At 36.4% G+C, this 22,226-nt stretch overlaps 1 protein-coding gene across 6 annotated transcripts in view; it reads right to left on the bottom strand.

The window, feature by feature from the left end:
• LOC135207903 (uncharacterized) overlaps nt 1–22,226 on the bottom strand; it is a 574,434-nt gene that overhangs the window by 19,001 nt on the left and 533,207 nt on the right. For 5 of the 6 annotated variants that reach the window (XM_064239823.1, XM_064239826.1, XM_064239825.1 and 2 more), the window contains 8 exons: nt 6,613–6,873; nt 5,722–5,980; nt 4,949–5,144; nt 3,060–3,274; nt 2,620–2,880; nt 1,507–1,672; nt 1,097–1,235; nt 243–383 (listed from right to left, as the gene is read on the bottom strand). In XM_064239823.1, coding sequence (XP_064095893.1) covers nt 243–383; nt 1,097–1,235; nt 1,507–1,672; nt 2,620–2,880; nt 3,060–3,274; nt 4,949–5,144; nt 5,722–5,980; nt 6,613–6,873 — 1,638 coding nt within the window. The remainder of the gene's footprint in view (nt 1–242; nt 384–1,096; nt 1,236–1,506; nt 1,673–2,619; nt 2,881–3,059; nt 3,275–4,948; nt 5,145–5,721; nt 5,981–6,612; nt 6,874–22,226) is intronic. The other variant, XM_064239824.1, reaches the window with a different exon arrangement.

The raw sequence follows: 22,226 nt of genomic DNA, 5'->3' as shown, positions 1-22,226 counted from the left end.
AAAATGTTATCAATTTTCACAGATTTAAAATCTTTTATAACAGGAAGCAGTAACTGAAAACTTTGCTAAACTTTATAATTACCCCATTCTAAAAAATAATCACAGAAATGTTTTATATAAAAAGTATTACTCTCAACATGACTGAAATGCATTCATTTGAAACAATTTTTTGGTCTGTGTAGTTGTTATAATTTAAGCTTAGAAGCCAAAGGAAAGTTTACCAAAACTTTCTTATTACTTACTGTTGCTGGAAGGTCTTAGAAGGAATAAGGCCTGCAAGTGTTTGGTCCTCTTCACCATCTCTGTATGCTTGCCACCAATTAGGGTCACTCTGAGATATCACATGCAAAATATCTCCTTTCTGGAAACTCATTCCTAGTTCCCTGCAAATTTCAAAGAAAACCATTCAGTACTGTATTGATAAAAAATTCCAGTAGTCTTATATCAATATAACTGTACTTATCAACACCCTTGCAGTAAACCTAAAAAATTATGTAGCAAAATGAATGAGGTGACAGACCCAAATCATGAGAACTGAAGCCAGGAGAGAATTTCAAAACATGGCAGTAGAAGGAAACTATGGCAAACTGCTACCCTCATAGAGCATTTGGGGGGGTATGGTGGTGGTTTGGCAGGAGATACAAAAACTGGCCAGGAGAAGAAATTCTCCCTTTTAGCTCAATAATCCCATGATTGAAGTAATGTAACCAGAAATAGTAAGGCCACCTTATGGCTGATAGAAAAAGGGTATAGAGAGATTTTAAAAGCAGCCTAAATTTTCAATCTTGTTGAGTAGGGAAACAACAGAGCCTCAAATCTGAGAGCTAAATTTCAATCTTGGATAAATATTATGACATCAAAACAGTCACTTACGTTTCAGATGCAGATTAGGCAATCTGTATAACTTTTACTCAAGAGTGAAGTACAGTTACAGACCAAATTATATTTATAGCTTATCATAATTCACAAGATTATCCTGTGTACCTTCTTAACATGCAAGAAGGTGAATCTTTCGGTAGTTTCTTTTTGGAACTTATATTTCATGGAACTTTAATATTCCACATGACAATCCCACAGAAAATATAGTTTCACCCACCTGCAAGGTATGTACAAGTCTTCCTCAGGGTCATAGTCAAAATGTGCCTTAACATGCATAGTCTGAGCAATTGGTGGGCGAGGTGGTGGTGCTTGAGTTCCACAAGGAATGATGATGAAAGTAAGAGTGCCAGTCATGCCTGAAAATAGAATAATTTTAGTTTCTGCAATATATTAGATAACCAAAAATACTAAGAGAATAGGTTTTAAAGACTACACTGTAAAGCAGTAATAGGATAATTCAGTGCTCAAAATTATTTTTGTTCCACTGTACAGTTTATAACAAATCCTCAACCCTAGGGATAGGTTTTGTTGATTTGTTTACTATGGCATGAAAATGACTATGGTTATCAATGCTGGTGGGAATGCTTCTCTATAAAAAGAATGTTCATAATTGGTCAGTTCACATACCTGCGAGCATGTCGCATATATCATTGACAGACTTGCCCCTAACTTCAACACCATTGACTTCCAATATTTCATCACCCTCATGGAGGAGACCAGATTTCTCTGCTGCACCACCTTTAACAATACGGCCAATAATCACAGAATCACCTTCATTTCTAATTGTAGCACCCTGAAAGTAAAAGTGAGATATTTTACAGCCATTTTTAGTTGGATGTGATATGCTTAAGAACAATTACTTGTACGATGGCAACAAAGCAAAATAAAATTGATTCCACATTACATTTCTACACTAATCCATTTGTAATTATAATTTCAAATGAACTTAAAGAACAGTTACCATATCAAAAAAGTTGCATCACAAAATACAATGTTCTGGAATATGTCTTTAAACAATTTTTTTCAATTGTTTCCATGCTAAACAAGCTTGTCAAACTTTATTTCATGCAAAGCTATACATTTCTGCATTTAATCTCAATGCACTTTCAATAACATGAAAAAAATGGTAAAATAGGTCATCATGTTAGATACACTGCCAAAACAAAAAGGAAAAAAGAAAAAAAACTTTATATTTAATTATTTTCCAGCAATTAGCTTTGAAAGGACTTTCATTTCACATACGGTACAGATCCTGGTACAATAACCACTATATGTGTGGTTGTTTATTTACTTTGGAGCTTAAGATCTTGATTTGCATTATACCTATAAATCGATGACCATTTCTCCAGGAAACAGGATGACAATTACTATTTGTTAAAATTGCAGTGTAAAAAAGGATAAAGTTTCCTCATGCCTCCTATTTTGTTTGATGGTGGTAACATTATGTATTTCAGGGCAACACCAAATTGTGAAGGGTTACACTAAAAAGCTATTGTTTATGGAAGCTTGAGCATTTCCTTCAAACCTATGAGAGAAACATTACACTGTATTCTACTTCAAACTGACTTTCCTACTTTCTGTTCAGTGTCTTTGACCCTGGCAATCACAGTATCTGATAACCCCACGTTACTTTACTACTTTCTGTCTCATATGTAACAACATCGATCAACTTCATGGTAAAGCTTACTGTAATCAAATGTTGCCCAAAAACACATTTAATCAATCGTACACAATACTTACCAAAGGTTCATTTGTTTTATCTATTCGAACACTTACCAAAGGTTCATTTGTTTTATCTATTCGAACAATCTTCACACTGTCTTCTGGATAATGTGACGTTCTGTCTACTGTCTCCTCCTCTGGTACATTCCCGACGGGTAAGGGCTCTCGTTCTGCAATTCGGTCATGGGCATACAAGAGACCTTCCATCGAGTATTTGTTGAGTATGTCTATTAATTCAGCAGCTTCAGGTACTGAGTATTCTTGAAGCTCTTGCAAACTCTGTATTAAAAATAAGACACACAAATGAAAAACTACCCTTAACGGTATGTCATGTCCTAAATACCGTAGTAGTCTGATAAAAACTATTCATCAGCAATTACATATAACAATGTATATTTCTGTATTTTTTAATAGGAAAGAAATAGGAAAGAAACTGCTTCAAAATATGTTATTCTTACCTCAGCTAAGAGTTCCTGAGCATTGTCTGTAACTGGTGTTGGAGGTCTATTCAAACACCATGTTTCCTGCACCTTATTGTGTACTGCAAGCACCTTCTGGAACTCTGGATTAGTTAAGAGTTGAGCTACAAGCGTCACATCTTCACTAATTCGGTGACCATTTGACTTGAGCACAGTTTGTATTCTTTGTAGTGATTGTATAAGTTCATTGATACCTGGAATATCAATAAGTTATGTTACTGCTGCACAAAACTTTGGTGTTCACATAAAGTGCATAATAAGTTCATTTAAAAGTAAATCTAAAGACATGAAGGATCATTAAAGATGAGATTTTGAAATGCAGACATTACAGGCAAATATTCCTGAAATTCAGTCGAACTTACATCATCATTCAAGAAAAAAAAAAAAATTAAGAACTCTGTATACTAAAAGTAACAGTAAACCAGTTTTATTACATAAAATCTTAAATTAAGAATGCTAAAATTTAAGCCACGAAAATTATTGAAACTGGTGACAGTATCAATCAGAAGGAAACTCTGACCCCCCAAAAAAAACATACTTTATACAGGTACATTATACAAATAAAATTGATTAGACTGTATACCAATTTCCTTTCAGTATAATCATTTTTCAATCACTTATCAGTAAAACGTCTAGAATAAAATACAGTGAACAGATTTAGACATAAGTCGATATTCTTCACAAAACAGTCACAAAACAGTGGAACAATGTTTCACCTGCTTTATGTTAAAGGTGGGTATGATATAAGCTATCCAAAATGGTCATACAAATAGGAATGATAAATTCAAGGAGCTCTAAAAGGGAATAACTTCAATACAACATGTATGAGTTCAATTAGTTTTTAAAGAAAACTACCAAAACTATATTTTGTTAAAATGCAGATTATAGTTATTTAGCCTTCCAAAAACTCGTGTTCTACCAATACTGAATTAAAATATGGAACTCAAATTTATTCCTTTCTAAAACAAGAGATGTATGAAATTTATATTTAGGGACAAGTACTGGTCAGTCCCATTCCAGTTGCATGTGGATACTTTCAAGCATACTAGACTTACTTGTATTAAATATAGTAAACAGTTAATGTACTTAAAGGTATTATGATTAAAATTCACAGTTAATAAAAATAAATACCTGAGATTCTGTAGTAGTAGTAGTATACTATACTGGATAACATCAAGTGTTTAATATTACTAGTAAACAGATTTAAATTGGAGTTTTCCAGGCATAATCCATTTTGTAAAATAGTCCATGGAATTTCTTTTAATAATATCAAGAGTTCTACTATTTCTGTAATGAATAGCACCAAAGCATCCATCTCTCTCTTAATTTTTAATAAGATATCTTCACTATAATTTAACTGAAAAACCCCAAACAGAACTGAAATATAATTCTGGTAAAGGATGGACAGAATACATATTCAAAATGTCACAACCCCAAAGTCAATGTATTGAGTCCTGAAATTGGTGTTCACCTATCTGAATTAACAGCTACTTCTGAACTCAGTCTCTCTCTATTTGGAACATTACTAGCCTCAGAAATTAATTAAATAGTGTGTGAAATAAGTAACCCTTAAGGTCTATGACCATACAATACAGCATACACATGCTTCATGTATTTTAATTGCTGCTACTAGAGGAACTGACTGTGATGCCAGAATTAACAGGGAGTCCGATTCATTTACTCTATCTATCCATACACAGAATATAAAAAAAAAGTATAAGCATGAGAAGCAAGTGATCCATTTATACTGCACTATCACATTGACTAAAGATACAGTAACAGGTGTTCTTGAGGAACACAACTTTCTAAGTTTCAGACAGCTGCTCATATGTATTAGCAAAAGCTTGAGAAGAGGAAAATAAACTCACCTATGACTTTACTAGGTGTATCTGCCACAGCCTTTAATTCAACTCCAGCCTGTTGCTCTTCACCAGAGAAGCCCTCATTTACAACGCCAGTCGGGAGTGGATGCGATGCCAGCTGTTGAAGCTTTTGAGATGACCTTAAGGAAGATCTTAACATAGCTTCCTGTTCTTCACGCTCTCTTCGAAGCTTTAGTTCCTCCTGCAATAATAATAATAATATAAGGGAGAGAAACTTCTTGAAGTTATAAATGGAAACATATAGACAACTAAACTGAATGCTTTGAACTACTTGGCAGCAGTGATAGTTATTAATACACTGCCTCAGTCACAATACATGTGAGCTAAAGAAAACATGTGTCAAATTTCAGTGTGGATAGTAAATGTATTAGGGGCAACAGTCCAAGCTAAACAACTTCATTAGATAAACCTAATGCATGTTAAAATTGTGTGTCAGATTCTGTAAGCAGGCCCACTGTAACCAATATTGAATAAAACTGAAGAATTACTTTGCAAATTTTTTAAAACTGAACAAAACCAATTGGAAAGCACTTGAGAAATATGGGTAACAAATTGCTACCAATATCCTGATTGCTTAACAAAGGCAATGAATACCAATACAGAATCCCTTACTCTATTCTCAATGTACAAACAAATATGAATCATTCCTTACTAACGCTCATACTTGTGTTCTAACCTGCTTGACAACATCCCAAACACCAAAGGATACCAATTGACTGTAAATTTTTCAAGAGTAGACATACTACCAGTTTCCTCACCTCATACTTCTTCATTCTGATCATCTCTTCTTGCGTGGAAGGCATCTGCATAAGTCCCTCCTGCTGAGCAGGTAACTGAGGTGATCTGGTTTGAGGTTGGTCTGGAATACGTGGAGGAGAGGCAGCCTTTGGTAAGGTACCATTCTGAGGTGTAGCACTTCCAGAGGATCCACCCTTTCTGCTACTCTTACTACTGTTGTTGTTGTTGTTATTGTGAATTGGTGTGATTGGCTGACCCTGAGGTTTAGGTGGGGGATATCTGCAATGAGAAGAAGAGTTCACTTTACTTCGTGCAGAGAACAATAAATTTCTACTTCCTAATGGCAATTCCTGATCCTTACAAAGCTTAAATTTTGTGCAGTTTTCCTGGAAAAAATATTCAAAGACAATTTTTGAATTATTGTCTATTCTGTTAATAATCTAACAATATATAGAAGAGAGATATGGAGTGCTGAAGTATTTTAGCAAATTTCAAAGCCTGTTATAATTACAAACATTACTTGCTTAAATATTAGTGCTCTAAGTTAAAAATTGAGAAGTGAAGACAGAAAAAAACACGCAAAAAAAAAAAAAAAAAAAAAAAGTTCAGTATACCTACAATAGTGATTTCATTTGTAAATTACATTAAAACCCTATTCTTTGTTTGCCCACATCACAAATAAAAGAAATAAAAAATGATAGAATATTACAGCCTGTTTACAAAGTCTTGGGCTGTTTTTAGGTACTCAATGATGGATCTAGGCAAGCACTATTTATTAGTATGCATATGCATGCACTACAAACTTTGAGTTGCAGGCCAAAATAATTAAACCCAAAAGTTCATTAAAAGTAAACCCGTACTACCCTACAGTTAAAGTTATCACAGTGACAAAATAGAATATTAATAATGACCTTGGAGGAGTCTTGGTTCTAGCCACAAAAGACTCGGGTACATCAACTGCCATTTCCCGATGGCCTGGGTCAAACTCCACCATGCTGATCATGTTGTCGTAGCTGCTGATTTCGGTTCCAGAAACCGGTGTGGAGTTGTTGTCCCGCGAAGGGTCTCGGTTTCTTCGGGAATGTCTAGGGGTGCTGCCCCCTGTACCCTTGTGCCGAGGGGTGCCTCCACCCACCTCCCCACTGCCGCTGCTGCCCCCGGACTTGCGAGAACTGGAAGAATAAATGGCAACAATTACGATCATTGTACGTGTTAGATTATTCCGCACTATCAAAAACTACTGGCACCTACTAAAAGAAAGTAGATGATATTAAAACGTACTACTAGTGTACGGCAGTTAAAGAGGCTGAAGGAAACTAGTTTTTAATTAATATAGAGGATATTAAAATGTGCATCGACTGTTCAAAGATTTCCTCATCAGTGATCGCCATGAAAAATATACAGTATCGATATAACCTAGAATTAATGCACAGTATCAATACAACCTACAATTAAGAATCAAACACTGCATTGGCGTATACTACTTCTATGGTACTAACCCAGCAGTCATAAATTTCAGCATCCTGTTCATTTATCAAAAGACGTGCGCACACTTATGTATCCTCTAATCACCCTTACACCCTATAGTCTCCTATTAATTCATAATGCACGTCCTTCTGACCATGTCAATCAAATGTTTGTCAGAGTCATAAGTGTCACTTGACACCATATTGCTATCCATTATCGAACTGATAGGTATCCACTCGCATTGTTCGTTGGAGAGACTTTTAAAGCGGTCCAATCCCAACGCCACTAGCAACTCGGAGATCTCTGGGTAATATCCTTCTTCTCATCACACACAATTCAGTGTAGAATATCTGTCTCATTGACAGTGATTCGTTGCATTAAGTTTGAGTTGCACTTCACATATTAAATGTTACATCATGAGTTTTCTGAACGTAAAAGAATTTTGAAAGCACTTCATTTTGGTTCATTATTACTTTTAATAATTTACCGCAGCGCTCTTCCAAATTCTCACAGAATTGTCTAATAAGAGCTTAAAACACTACACGGTCTGCTGGACACATCGGGTTACAGTGCTCTTATCAAAATATGTGACTATCACCAAAGCCACAAATGTTTTATCTGATATGGGTTTACTATCACATCTCATTTGGGCTCACACTGAAATTTAAACGCTCCTGCGCGTCACCTTCTATACGGCTCGACAGCTTTTCACTAAGCTGGAACACAATTCTATAAAATGACACCTTTCATAAAATAATCATCTGAGAATATGCATAACAATTTGATACTATAAAGATTTCCTCTTCTTTACAACATAACAAATTATAAGTTTTTATTTTACATATAAAACTGAAATGTTTGGAAAACATATGAAGCATATATACAGGTAGTCTGGCACTTTCGACTTATCTGATTAAACATCTTTAGATTATAAATGAATATTTGACAATGTACGCAAACTTATAGCAATTCAACTTCCTATATATGGAAGTAAATATAAAAGACAGAACTTCAGAATTGCATTTAATAATATTTACAATATTCTCAAAAAAAATTTCAACTTTGCGAAATTTCCGAAATTTCCAGAACTAAATGTGTAATGAAACCTTCGGTTCCGTTGGAGAAAGATTGCTGGGCGAGTCACTTTCTTTATGGCTTGCAGTGCAACGTAAGTATCCCGACTGACGGATCCAGAGAGAAAGTATTGAACAAGCCATCACTTTCTTTGACTTGTGTTCCTGGCGAAAAACACTCAGTAAGCAAGCAACATAGAGAGAGAGAGACGTGTGACTGAGCGTGGAACTAGTGCTCTTGTCCATCCTGCGAAGTCCAAGAATTCAGGTCATTGATTACCAGGACACAAGTCTCTACAGCTGATACCACAGGTTGTGACGTCATTGTGGACTTAATACTAGCTCTGGATATTGAATATCTTCCACCTTCATTGACAAACTCCACATGAAGAATGGTAACATGATGTGTAGCCTTTCTAGAAACTTTAATCTGCCACTTAGATGAAGTGGGTTTCGAAAACATACCTCGAACACGAATATAACGTCGTGACGGAACACAAAATTTATTTCCTGGTTCGGGGTTAGCAAATCCAACGACGCGTTTTCGCAAACCCTTCTCTGTAAAACACGGAAGGAGAAAGCACAACAAAAAGAAATCCCCTCTTTGCCTTATAACAAAACCCGACTCTGCCTGGAGATCATTCAGAACTGAACTGAACGAACATCCACCACAAGGAAATTAAACTCGTTATTGATTCTTTTATGAAAAATACCATACCAAACAAGAACTATCAAATATGTTTCCATTTCTAATCTTTAGCAAGAATGGAAAATATTTAATTTCCAATCATTAGCAAGAATGGAAACAAAACGAAGAAATCAGATTTTCGTTCAAGAAACTCCCACGACGTCAAGAATGAAGAATTGAAGAGCGTCACGTTACCCGGAAATTACGGTTTTTGTAAATACTTTAAAGTATTCGAAGCCCATCTTCATGGCTATAATACAATATGAATAACAAAAAACACTCAATAATAACGAGGCGCCTGCACGGCCCATAACTCTGCCAGCTTTCGAACATGATAAATTTCAGAGATGACGAATAACCTATGAACGGAAATACATGTTTACCGAATTTTAAAACTATAATTTGGCGATGCCATTAAATCAATTGTTTTCGGGTTGTGGCATCAGATATAGAATCGAAATATCTGTACACCTAAAACCCTTAGGAGACCAGTGACATGGCAAGTTAATTAATCAATCAATCAAGCACCATTTTTATATTTCCTCCTTTTTCTCATCAGGTAACGACTACCTTAGTAGTCTGCCTACACTACGAAAACCTTCCTTCTAGTTAAGAGAGTAATATTAGTAAAGTAGGTTCTTCAAATTCATCCGTTGTACATGGTGCTGATTCATTCATATGACAAAACAGACTAGAGCATGAGTGCATGTACACATCCCCATATATATATATATATATATATATATATATATATATATATATATATATATATATATATATATATATATATATATATATATATATATATATATATATATATATATATATATAATATATATATATATATATATATATATATATATATATATATATATAAAATGCATGCACTGGTAACTCGTTATTGCAACGTGGCGATTTTTTGCTTATCCAGTCATTAGGAGGTTGCAGGATGACTATTCTCGCTGTGAGACATCAGGGAAAAATGTACCGAAATATTGGAAACAAAGGGCTGTCATTGGGTGTGAACGGGTAGGGTCACCGCCCCTGTGCATGACGCCACCCACAAAATTCCTCGCTATCGATTGTGTCAACTGAACACCTCTTGCACCCAAATTACACAGCCAGCATATTAGATAATATAAAATAACTTAACAATCTTGAACCGGAGATGTGTGATTATGTCGTTGTTTTCATAATCATTTTATAAGTTATTTAATAGTACAGCGTGAATCCAAGTGAAACGGGCCGTATTCATAAGTCTATTTTCTTAATAGTACACAATCATAATAGGGATGGTATTTTGCATAAACAAGTCCTTAAGTTTCATTCGAAGAGTTCCGCTGAGGTGAAGATGAGCGTCATTACATATCTTCAACGGCCTTGTAACACCACCAAGGACATCTGGGTAGACTTCTTACTGCTTGGCATTCTTTAATTCGTTTTGTACTTCCACATCCTTATTACGGTTTTCCTTATTACAAGAATCGTATCGCATCCTTGGCGGCACAGGAATGTCAAATAAAGAAGGTATATAGAGTACGAATAACATTGCAAAAAAAAAGCTCTCTCCTCTTTAACTCTGCTTGGTGGTTAATGGATAACAACTCGTACTAGTCCGTTACAGCTTCGTTGACTTCGAAACCTCAAAACGAAATCATGAACAACAAAAAGTTAACAAATCATTATTTAGACCAAGTTCCCATAACGAAAACCAAGATGCGATTACCGATTCCCAAGAGTATAATTCTATAATTGTTGTTGCAGGTTTATTTTCATCATAATTATCACACAGGAAAGATGCGTAACAGGCCAGGAAGGCGAAAAATGACTGAAGTCATTGTAAAAGACTAGATTAGACCGCATACCCTCGCGATAAGATAGCGATCCTAATCACACTACCAAAGGGAAAGTGAAGCAATACCTCAGTAAACTACTTGTCACAGTGAAATATGTTCGAATGCGAAAAATCTAACGTTATTGCCCTAACTAAATTTTGTGCTACATTGAAATATTTTAACAATTACACAAATACATACAAACACACATACATATAACTTTTTTTTTAACAATGAAATAAACACGTAGTCGACGAATTTATTAAAAAAAATTTATCAATCAACAGGCCAACGAATCTTAAAACTTTCGACAGATAAATGAACAGATATCGAATTTGGATACGTAAAATGCTAATGTGTATACATTCAACAGTTCTATTCTAATAGTACAAGGTAAAACTGGAACGATTACACACACACACACACACAGGACAGAACAGGCGACAAGTGTTAACTGCAGACGTTCAAATACTCCCGAACCTTCAGACAGGCTTTAGCACGACACAGACAAATGACAAGCACATGGCCCAATCAAACTTTTTTTTTTCCGAGGAACCACTTCAAAACGAAAATCCGTTCAACGCACCCAAACGATAAGGTCAGAGAAAGGCAGCGTTTTGCAAGATTAAAAGAGGGCAGATAGAATTCGAAGGCAACAACACATTTTCCCCAATCTGCGTTACGGTGTGTCCCGTCCCTCCCAGGAATGATCCAGAGACAATCCCCTCCCGAATCCAACCAAAGTATTTTTTACAACTGAACTCTAAAACAATTTCGTTCCAGAATATTCGACAACCTAAGGCTGTTTTTTAATAATGCTGGCGTTGGGAAAAACAAAAGTTGATAATGTAACATCTTGGCTTTTGTATAAATTTCTTGATGGCTTTCTAAGACTTAAAAAGTAACAGTAACTATTATTGTATAAATACCTTTCCAAATTCTACAATTCCTGGCTACACTGCGATAATAATTCAAAAATGAAAGTTTAGTTGTATTAGTAAAATACAGATAAACTTACAAATATAATGCTTCTATTAATTAAACTACACGCACGCAGAAAGTAGTTTATACAAAAATATCATTCTAAGAAGAATTTTAATTGAACTGCTTAACTAACCAATACTCCATTAAGTTTTTTTTAAATACTTGAATATAAGTTTTATTTTCCTCATTGGAATGATAATTTTTTAATAGACAGGCTATTCACATCGTTCTTAAGATGACAGAACGCCAATCTATGACGTCACATCCTGAATTTATTTAGTACCGGATGGCAGTATCCGCTGTTCAGGAAGATATCGAACGTTGGGAGACGACAGCAACGGAGAGAGAGAGAGAGAGAGAGAGAGAGAGATAATCTTTACTAATACAACCCAATCTATTCGGAATTCAAAACACTAAACCGACAGTGGTTAAGCTCGCTCTGTTATTTATAAATACTTAACATGATCACCCAACAGCATTCATTACCTTTAGAATTTCTCACAACGGAAATCTTTTTGGATGAGTTTACCAAAATCATATTAGGCCTACAACTAGGCCGCTGTAAATCACTCCGTACACAAAGGCACTTGTTCAACGACAGCTAAAGCCATTACCGAGTGCCTTATAAAGCTATTTAATATATTGAAAGTCTTTTTTCAATAACAACACATAGCTCACGTCTCCTTAAATCTGCAGCTAAAACCCTGCGTTCTGTTGAGAAGGAATTCGCAGTGTTTATCGCAAACCCTACATGAACCCCATCTGCCTGGCTTACCCTCCAACATTCCTCAAGATTACCAGCCTGGCCACTTTCCATCCGAGAACTTGCTCCTGATACCGTCATGGTCAGGTTCACCAGAGTTTTTTTTTTAAATATACAAAACTTTTGTTTGTATTCGGTCCTTTATGAAAGGTACGACAGATCTGTATAACAGGAATATTTTCCGATTCACTAAGCAAAGCTTGATAAAGAAAAAGAGAACAAAATCGAAATAACCGTCCAATCATTCTCACAAACCAAATCCAGCTCTATATGAACCTTGGATCTAGACTTTACTTTAACAAGCGGAAAACAGCCAATCCATACAAAGGAAAATTTTTAAGCATAAAACAAAAGACATCTTTTTCCCGGAACAATAAAACACCGCGGCCTTTCAAATCGATACATCTGGTTGCAACAAAGGCTAAAAGTAAAAGATCCATAGAAGAATTCATTTCCAAAACATTAAAGGCCACAGAGTAACGCGTCTCATCATAACATTGAATATTTCAAAGTCAAAACTGTTTAGTTCAACTTTAAATGAAAGTAAGTTACCTAATAATTTTGTGTGTGTGTGATTAATGGAAAAGGTTAGTCAGGCTAATCTTAATGAAGAAATTAATACAAAAATAAGCAATCACAAATTAATAACAACATTCAAGAACTGATGAAGTAATTCTAAATATCCAATCATATTCCATACTGAAAATTGACCCGGATATTTCCGCCATACTGCGGCTTTTACCATTGAAATAGTCATTAAAACACATGAAGACACACACAACTGATAGATACCAGGGTATACTTACAAAAATTTAAAAATAATCAATCAAGATTTCTTTATTATGGTCAAATTGTCAATATCTTTCGGCTCACATCAGAAGATGTAGGGGCTTTGGAACTTAAATCTCCAAACCTGTAGAGGCAATGTAGGGTTAGCACCCACACTGCATAAAGAGCTGAGTATGAGCCATGGCAATGCAACTTCACACTGAATCAAGTGATAATATTTGGTGTCAGTCGACATTGTAACGACAAATGACTCAACATCTGCCTACAGAAGATAGCCAGACATCAGAAAGAAATTCTTTTATGGCCTGAGAATATTGCACCAAAAATAATAGTCAACGGTGGCATCTAGTTTCTTGTCATAAATTCCTTCATTTATTGACTACACAGTACCAAATAATATAAAGTTTCGTGCGACCGAATACTATACGTAAGATTTATATTCATGCAGTCATCAGGGAGACCATAAAGGAATTGCCAGACGTTTAACACAGTTTAACCCAGTAGTAATAGAAAACCTAAAGATACCCATTACACAATTAAACTTTATGATTCGTATTTCGTACTAAAGCAATCGGGGAAGATTTCAAGAAGAATCCAATCATATATTGGTATTGCAGTTATCACTGTTTTTGCGAAAGCAGGTAACTCACGATAAATTTGCACAGGAATCCCATTGCTGATAATAATGATGTTACTTTTTGCTCTTGCTGTTGTTCTCAATAGTAAGAGGGGTCTGAAGACAACGTGAGACCAACGTCCCATTCGTAAATGTGAAAAATCCCAATTCTGAATTCGATGTGAAGACTCGCTCTATATCATAACAGCCTTTATGAAAAGCTCCACGAATTCAATTCAGCCGACTAAAAAGTTTGTTGTAAAAATTATTAATTCTTCCTCAAATTGAGAGAGACACAAATCTTAAAGTTTATAACATTAGTTTTGCCATGCAATTCAAGCCTTGTGGTATCTCCATCACATGTAGGCATTAAAAATACTGAGATATAAAGATCCCAAGGCCAAGTTACAAAGAGAGACAGAGAAAATAGGGTAGCGCCTCAGTGGCAGCGAGTTCGATTTCGGGCATTCCACTGAGGGGTTAGAGATGTGTATTTCTGGTGACAGAAGTCCACTCTCGACGTGGTTCGGAAGTCACGTAAAGCCGTTGGTCCCGTTGCTGAATAACCACTGATTCCATGCAACGTCAAAACACCATACAAACAAACAAACAGTGCTGAAAAGGCTACAGTATATATAACATCAAACCCTTCTCTACGCTATACCTTGCGTTACAAGCTAACAACATTTTGTAATAATCCCAACATCCCAAATCTCGACTAGAGAGAAGCGCTAAATTGTATAGAGTTGGAAACCACTGTGATCCTGTGCAGGGCGGGTCAGTGAGCGCTTCCTGCCACCTATACCTACCCGCCTTTTCCTCGCAAATTAACCCATTGTAAACAAAGCAATCAACAGACTATATCTCTCTACATGTCACTCCGTGTTAGTCATCAATGCGCCAGAAAGTTTTGGAAGATCTTCCTGGTGAAGGTGTACATCGTGTATATCGTCACACAAATTACTTCTGTTCAATACACATACACGCGCACACATATATAATATATATAATATATATATATATATATATATATATATATATATATATATATATATTATATATATATGCGTGTGTATACATATATAAATATATATTATAAATATGAATATATATATATTTATTTCCTTCGTAGATTTTGTCTTTATCTACATATTCATCACGTCATCACGTTCCATATTTTCGTGATTCAGTTACACACACACACAATATATATATATATATATATATATATATATATATATATATATATGTATATATATATATATTATATATATATATATATATATAATTGCTCCATCAATATAGTTCTATTCGGAAACTACAATGCTCCAGCATTACTTCCACAAACTTAAGGTAAGTTTCCAGAAACTGATGCAATCGATACTTGATGGAACTACTTATGAGAACAGTTTCGATGAAGGGATTAGGGAACGTTGATCAATTAGGTCGACAGATAAAATGAGAGAGAGAGAGAGAGAGAGAGAGAGAGAGAGAGAGAGAGAGAGGAGAGAGAGAGAGAGAGAGAGATATAAACCGAGTATTAAAAAAAAAAAATCAGAAGTTTCAATGTGACCATCTGGCACTGTCGAAAGGTAAATGAATCAAAAGTGTTTTTACGAAAAACTTTCGACACTTTGTGGTTAAACCAACACCACGTTCGGAAATGTGATATGTTGAATAAAAAAAAAATCAATACGCAAACTATCATTAGCATCATATCACACACCTGTATTCCTGCAAATTGAAAGTAGGTGTATGCAACTGCACACAGTCTTGCTTCAACCCTTCTTGCCAGTATATATATATATATATAATATATATATATATATATATATATATATATATAATATATATATAGCTATATAATTATGTGTGTGCACGCGTTTGTTTGCTTGTGCATGTACAACTACAGCTGACAATCGTTGAAAGCTGCTTTGTTGTAAAGCCACCGGCGTGGCCGAGCATGATAACCAATTAATTATGGATTGATAAAATCAATTCTGTTACGTCACACAAAACGCTTAAAACTCTACGTTCTCTCTCTCTCTCTCTCTCTCTCTCTCTCTCTCTCTCGTCTCTCTCTCTCTCTCTCGTCTCTCTCTCTCTCTCTCTCTTTCTGTGTGTGTGTGTGTGGAAAATGAATAGCTGACATACACGAGGTACCCTGAACCATGTCGGAAAAAATAATAAACGGGTACTGAAATACCTGTCGCTGTCTTTAACGCCATATAAGTAAATAAACTGAAGGCAGGCAAATTGTGATCAATTAGATCCCTCAGATACTACTGATACATCAAAATTATAATGCAAATAAAATTTAAAAAATTCAATTTGCTAACCACATTTTAAAAAATGCAGAACAAATACCAATCAATTCTAGAGATTTTTCTCAAAATTGGAATATATTAAAAAAAAGTAAAAAGCTAATCTAGTAACGTGACACAATGGCACAAAAGCCTCCATAAAAAGTTCCTTGATGCCTGGGGTCCACCACTACATTATCGACATGGTCACACAAGCCAGTCACTAAGAACATATCCTGTCACTTCCGTAATATGGTATTGAACCAGTCAGTTCAGGCAGAGTTCAATATCCTGGTGTATTCGCTTCTTTCCTAAGACCGCATTTGTTTCACTCAAGTTCTTTATTCGATGAAAAACTTTCATTCATCCGAACTTATTCACAACGCAACCGCATAAGAGACAACAACTTGTCCCCTTTCATAAACGAATGACAAACTTCTCAAAAGACTCGACAACTTTAAATACACCAACAAAAGCACTGAAAGACTTGAAAGATTAAGTCACTATGTCGTCCGCAGAAACAGATATTCGGGGAAGCACGCGTCCCTCTAGCACAGGTGCCATCCAATGACTAATGTGTGCACAGCACCTGTCTGACTTGGCAACCTGGCACTAAAACCTGGGACAGATCTACCTACACGGGGTTGCCTCACATCGTAATTCAACGGCAGATTTTTAACGTCTCCGCAAATACATGTCACACGAAGTAAACAGAAGCATGTCAAATCCTCAGCGACCCATTTACAAGCAGGTGGAACTAATGCGACCATCGATACAGAAACAAACGTCCAGTAATCGAAAATAAAATCGGTAACCGGTCGCTGAAGGGCTCGGAACACAACACGCGAAGGCCCACAGTTCCCGCTTTCTGTGATGTCGTCAGCCAAGCAGAAAACCGGGCTCCACGTGATGTTTGTTGTTGTGGTTACAGGGCAGACTATTGTTTGTTGCTTGGGATTACACACAAGCACGCGCGTCCGTCCACGGCCAGCATACAGTTCATTCATTCAACTTGACGCTCCGTCAGAAAAACACTGCCATTCAGTGTCCCTTTAAAGATTTCACGTCCATTCAATGCATTTCACTTCGTCATCTTTATTTACTCATTTGCAGTGTAATTCTCTCTCTCTCTCTCTCTCTCTCTCTCTCTCTCTCTCTCTCTCTCGTACACAGTGTCTACAGTGTCATGATATGATTACAAATACTTCAAACCACAAAATCAGTTATATATATATATATATATATATATATATATATATATATATATATATATATATATATATATATATATAAACTTTATCACTTACACCATTGTTCTATGCATTAATACAATTACTAACAGGACCTCACTGAAACTGGATGGTATCTATTGGAGATATTTATCCAACGGATACTTGACAAAAAGGACTGTTAGTTCAGGGAAGCTTGTAACTTTTTTTCAAATAAATATCTCCGCTAGATTCCATCCAGTTTCAATGATGTCGTTATAGTAATTATAGTGTATTATATATAATATATATATATATATATATATATATATATATATATTATATATATATATATATATTATATAATATATAAATAATATATATTGTTGTGTAAAGTAAAACTTATAATTCTTGTTGTGACCTATACGTTTGCTACTTATACAAACATGTTTCAAGCGCCAGTTTACAAAAATCACCTATTTGTAAGATGGCAAGGTGCACACACGTACACACACACATGCGGGGGGAAGGGAGGTTCCAATTCAAAAGACATTCACAGCTCAAACAGCCTGTGATCAAAAGTCACGATAGTTTTCAATTTTTAAAACTTTAGTTTCCAGTAAACTGTCATTCATTCAATAGCAATTGCCTAACTGTCAAGAAGATTATGTCATCTCCAGGAAATGGCTGACGCTGACCCGACTTACGCTAAGAAGCCATATACTATACCATACAAGATCAATTCAAAGACGGGAAAAATCTACCTACTTTCTTTGTGTATTTTTAACGCCAGAAGAGAGCCGCTCTCGTTGCTCATGTCACATTCAATTTCAAAGGTCCCAATACAGAAAGAACAATTATTTCTTGTGCATTCCGGGACGACTGTAGCCTTCTCTCATTCCAAACGCATCCAAGCCTTGTGAATGGTAGGATTATTTTTTCATGCTCTATGCTAGAATAAAGTTTTACGAAAAGCTATGTAATATTAGTACAAATTTTGTAAGGTTTACGGTGCTAGCTTTGGACACTATGGCAATACTGCATAAACAAACGGGAAAATACCCCTGTATTCAATATCAGCTTTACATTAAGAGCAGAGAAACCCATTGCAATATTCGTATGCAAATGATGATTTTCATTTTTCTTCTCGATGCTTACATCAAAGAAGTATCAAATTCTCTTAAAAAAAAAAAAAAAAAAAAAAAAAAAACAGCAACTTTTTGCATGACTTAATTCTTTGAAAATAAAAAGAAATTGCAAATGCATAAAGCTATCCAGTATCTGGTGCACTTGACATGAACTCTATCACCAATTACAAGCTGTTTTTCTTCCACCACTTCAGGAAGCAGTTTAACGTCCTAAGAAAACAAGACTTAATCACCAACACACACTTGTCCGTGATTATCCCTTTAAACTGATCTCATCTGTAACATTCACCGCCTTGTTCAGACTTTCTAGAAGCCATGATACAAGAACCACTTGTCTACGCACTTAATGCCTCCTCGCGCCCCCTCTCCCCTCCTTCAGCAGTGACATGCCTCCACCTCACCCCAGCGGGTAAAAACCAATAAAGAGCTCACTTTCCATCTCCTTCAGGACCCCCCCAAACCTTCTTGGGACGGGACGCCGAAGACAATGCGTGTGCTTACTTATCACATTTCTGTTCCTTTTTCACATCCTTCCCTTCATTAATAATAATCCTTCATTAATGGAAAAACATTTATTTTTCGTCTACTGCACTTCTTGAAAAACCTGTCAAAACAAATATATACCCGCGGCGCGTTAGTTCTGCTTCGAAAACGTTTCCGGTGCCAGGGCGTTTTGGATACGCGCTAAAAGGGGTTCCCAGGCAGCATCGGGAGAAACTCGCTCGGGAGAATCTATCAGACTGGAAGTCTGGAGCCATCCAACCCCCTTTTCGGCTGCGTGTCCCCGCTCACCCTCCAGAGGACTGGAAAGGCCGCAGTCTCCCCTCACACTCTCTCCATCCCCTCAGAGCCTCCACTTTCATCCCAATTATTCACCTCCCCTCGCTCTCGTACGAGGGGGGAAAATAAGAGGGGGAGTAAAGGGTCTAATTGTCCTTACGCAGAGGTGTTTTGAATACTCAAAACTTCCTAACTTAGACAATAAAAGGATCTTGCCTCATTCCCCCTTTTATGTTCTAGGTACAATGCGCTGCCACAGTAGCTGTGCACACACACATACAGACACATATACATACATACTACATTATACATACATACATACATACATACATATATATATATATATGTATGTATGTATGTATGTATGTATATGTGTATGTGTTTATGACTAGGAGACAAATATGCCAAAGGTATTTACTTTTATCCCCTTTTCAAACATAATGAAATAAGAGGGACTTGCCTTTCCTCTCCGGCTTCTTGAATTAATATCCGCACGTGAGCAGAGTGACAACAGTAATCCTAAACAGAGAGAGAGAGAGAGAGAGAGAGAGAGAGAGAGAGAGAGAGAGAGAGAGATGCGACAGCTCAGAGGCGAAATAGGAGGATTATGTGTAATTATGTTACGTGCATATGACCACGTCGGTGTCCAAGCTATGAATTAAAGCTCTACTGATACTAAATATGAAGTATATCTGTAACAATGATCATATTCTTATCGCTGTTACTAACTTTCGTTGTATACCGGACCGCCAGTTTAAAATGATCTCCGTGTCTAAAAACGGGGCAGACCAGTTTTGAAAATTACAAAAAAAACCAAAAGTGAGAAACATAGCCTCCGGAAGCCTTCGACAACATACTAAAAACTCACTAAATCCTCTATTTACTTTGAATTTACGAGGGAGGGTAGATATGCGCTGGTGTTTTGGAAACTGATCGCCAGAATCCGGTTCTCGTCGTCACTCGCGACTTTTCCACTCCATTATTCAGCGACTGCCTCATTCCTTTTTATGAGCGCACGAACAAAAAGAACCACCGGTCGGGCCCCCTCTTGGAAAATTTATCGCCCCCAAAAAGGCCAAACCTATATATGTGATCCCAGACAAAAACCCCCACCCCCCACCCCCCCCCCCCCCCGCCTTCGCAAGACGCTTGGGGTAAATGCGCAGGAAGAAACGAAACGTCGCTGGCTAATAACGACACGAATAGTCCCTAAAACATATTTAATAGGATGACGAATTTCTCCACAGAATACAAAGAGCATTAAAAAAATAAGTGAATATTAAAACTCGGTCATATGATAGTACTAGTTTAGCATTCATAAAATTATATACATATAGAGAGAGAGAGAGAGAGAGAGAGAGAGAGAGAGAGAGAGAGAGAGAGAGAGAGAGCAGTGAATGTTAGGCTAAGGCTAAAAAAAGTTTTTTCTAATACTCGCGTGCCAACCAAGGCTTAGGGAGGGGAAGAGACGGGGAAAGATGATGGTGCAAGGAAGCGAATCTTCTCTCCAAATCCCTCCTAGAGGATGATGCTACAGGATGGACTTGGAAAACAGGGGGATGGAACCACAGGAAGAGGAACAAGGTGAGGGATGGAGCAGAGGGCTCGGTGAGGGGGGGGGGGGGGGGAAGGGGGTGGATGCACAACCTGTTTCTATGGAAACACGTGATGCGAATGCGACCAACCGTCCTCCAGTCGCATCTTCTTCTCATTTTTTATACAAAGATCCTGAAAAATCTGGTCTGTCCTCGAATTGAGAGGCTTCTCTCCCTTGTTGAGAAGGGAAGAGATACTGTTCAGGTGAGAAGGGCTCTTCAACTAGACTACCTAAACAAAAAGTTACCGCAGTACTGTTAAGAGTAGTACCTTCTTCCATCAAAAGATAGTTATGTAGAACATTCAGTGATAACATCTCATGTACTATTCAGCGATAAGATCTCCTGTACTATTCTGTGATAGGATCTCTTGAATGAATGACAACCATAGAATGAGCATCTCAAAGCGCATCATGTCAAGGTCCCCATCCCAATCCTTGAGACGTATTTAAAATGTCAATCACAGAGTCACTTTCTTGACATCCTCCCATCCCACGAGGAAACAATAATGGGTTTCACCCAACACCGAACACAAGAAAGTTATTATATAACTTTCTTTCGATCTTACAAAAGACAATAACTTCATGGAGGCATGAAAAAGGAAAGAACATAAAACATAAACTGTTGATCGATATCAATTTCACTTTGGTATGTAAGTATCTATTTCAAAAGTAGTAAGAAAAATACTTATAAAACGCGAACAGATATTCGGGCGAGAATATCCAATTCAGAACTGAGCGCAAATTATATGAGGGTCTGCAGTGGAGGTTTGGATGAGAGAAGAGAGAGAGAGAGAGAGAGAGAGAGAGAGAGAGAGAGAGAGAAGAGGGGTGGTGTCAGTATATGGGAGGAAACAATGGATTAGAAGAGAGGAAAAGGAAACGGTTCATAAAAAAGAAAAACGAGGCTGGGGCTGATCTATAAAAACAAGAAAGGGTTATTTAAAGCTCCAATTTCTAGTTACAATAATAACTGACTGGTTCATCGGGTCTTTTAGTCAATCGAATTTAAAAACGATTATTTTTTATTATATGGAGGTCTCGGAGAACACCATAAATACTACTTGTCTTATGTTCCAACAAAGGAAGACAACGGGATGCAGCAAAACACTGACAGCATATTCTGTAAGACATTGAGAACTAACATCTCTTTAAGTTTTATTATCCAAAAATTAATCAAAAATGTTTAATTTCTACTATAAGAAAAACATATATTTAAACTAATGTTGCACTGCTAAATTGATTCACCACAGAAAATGAGACTTTTTACTTAACCC

This window comes from Macrobrachium nipponense, chromosome 34 (assembly GCF_015104395.2).
Source record: "Macrobrachium nipponense isolate FS-2020 chromosome 34, ASM1510439v2, whole genome shotgun sequence".
Taxonomy (NCBI): domain Eukaryota; kingdom Metazoa; phylum Arthropoda; class Malacostraca; order Decapoda; family Palaemonidae; genus Macrobrachium; species Macrobrachium nipponense.
The sequence above is the reverse complement of the archived record's forward strand: the minus strand, read 5'-3'. Positions and strand labels throughout refer to the sequence as shown.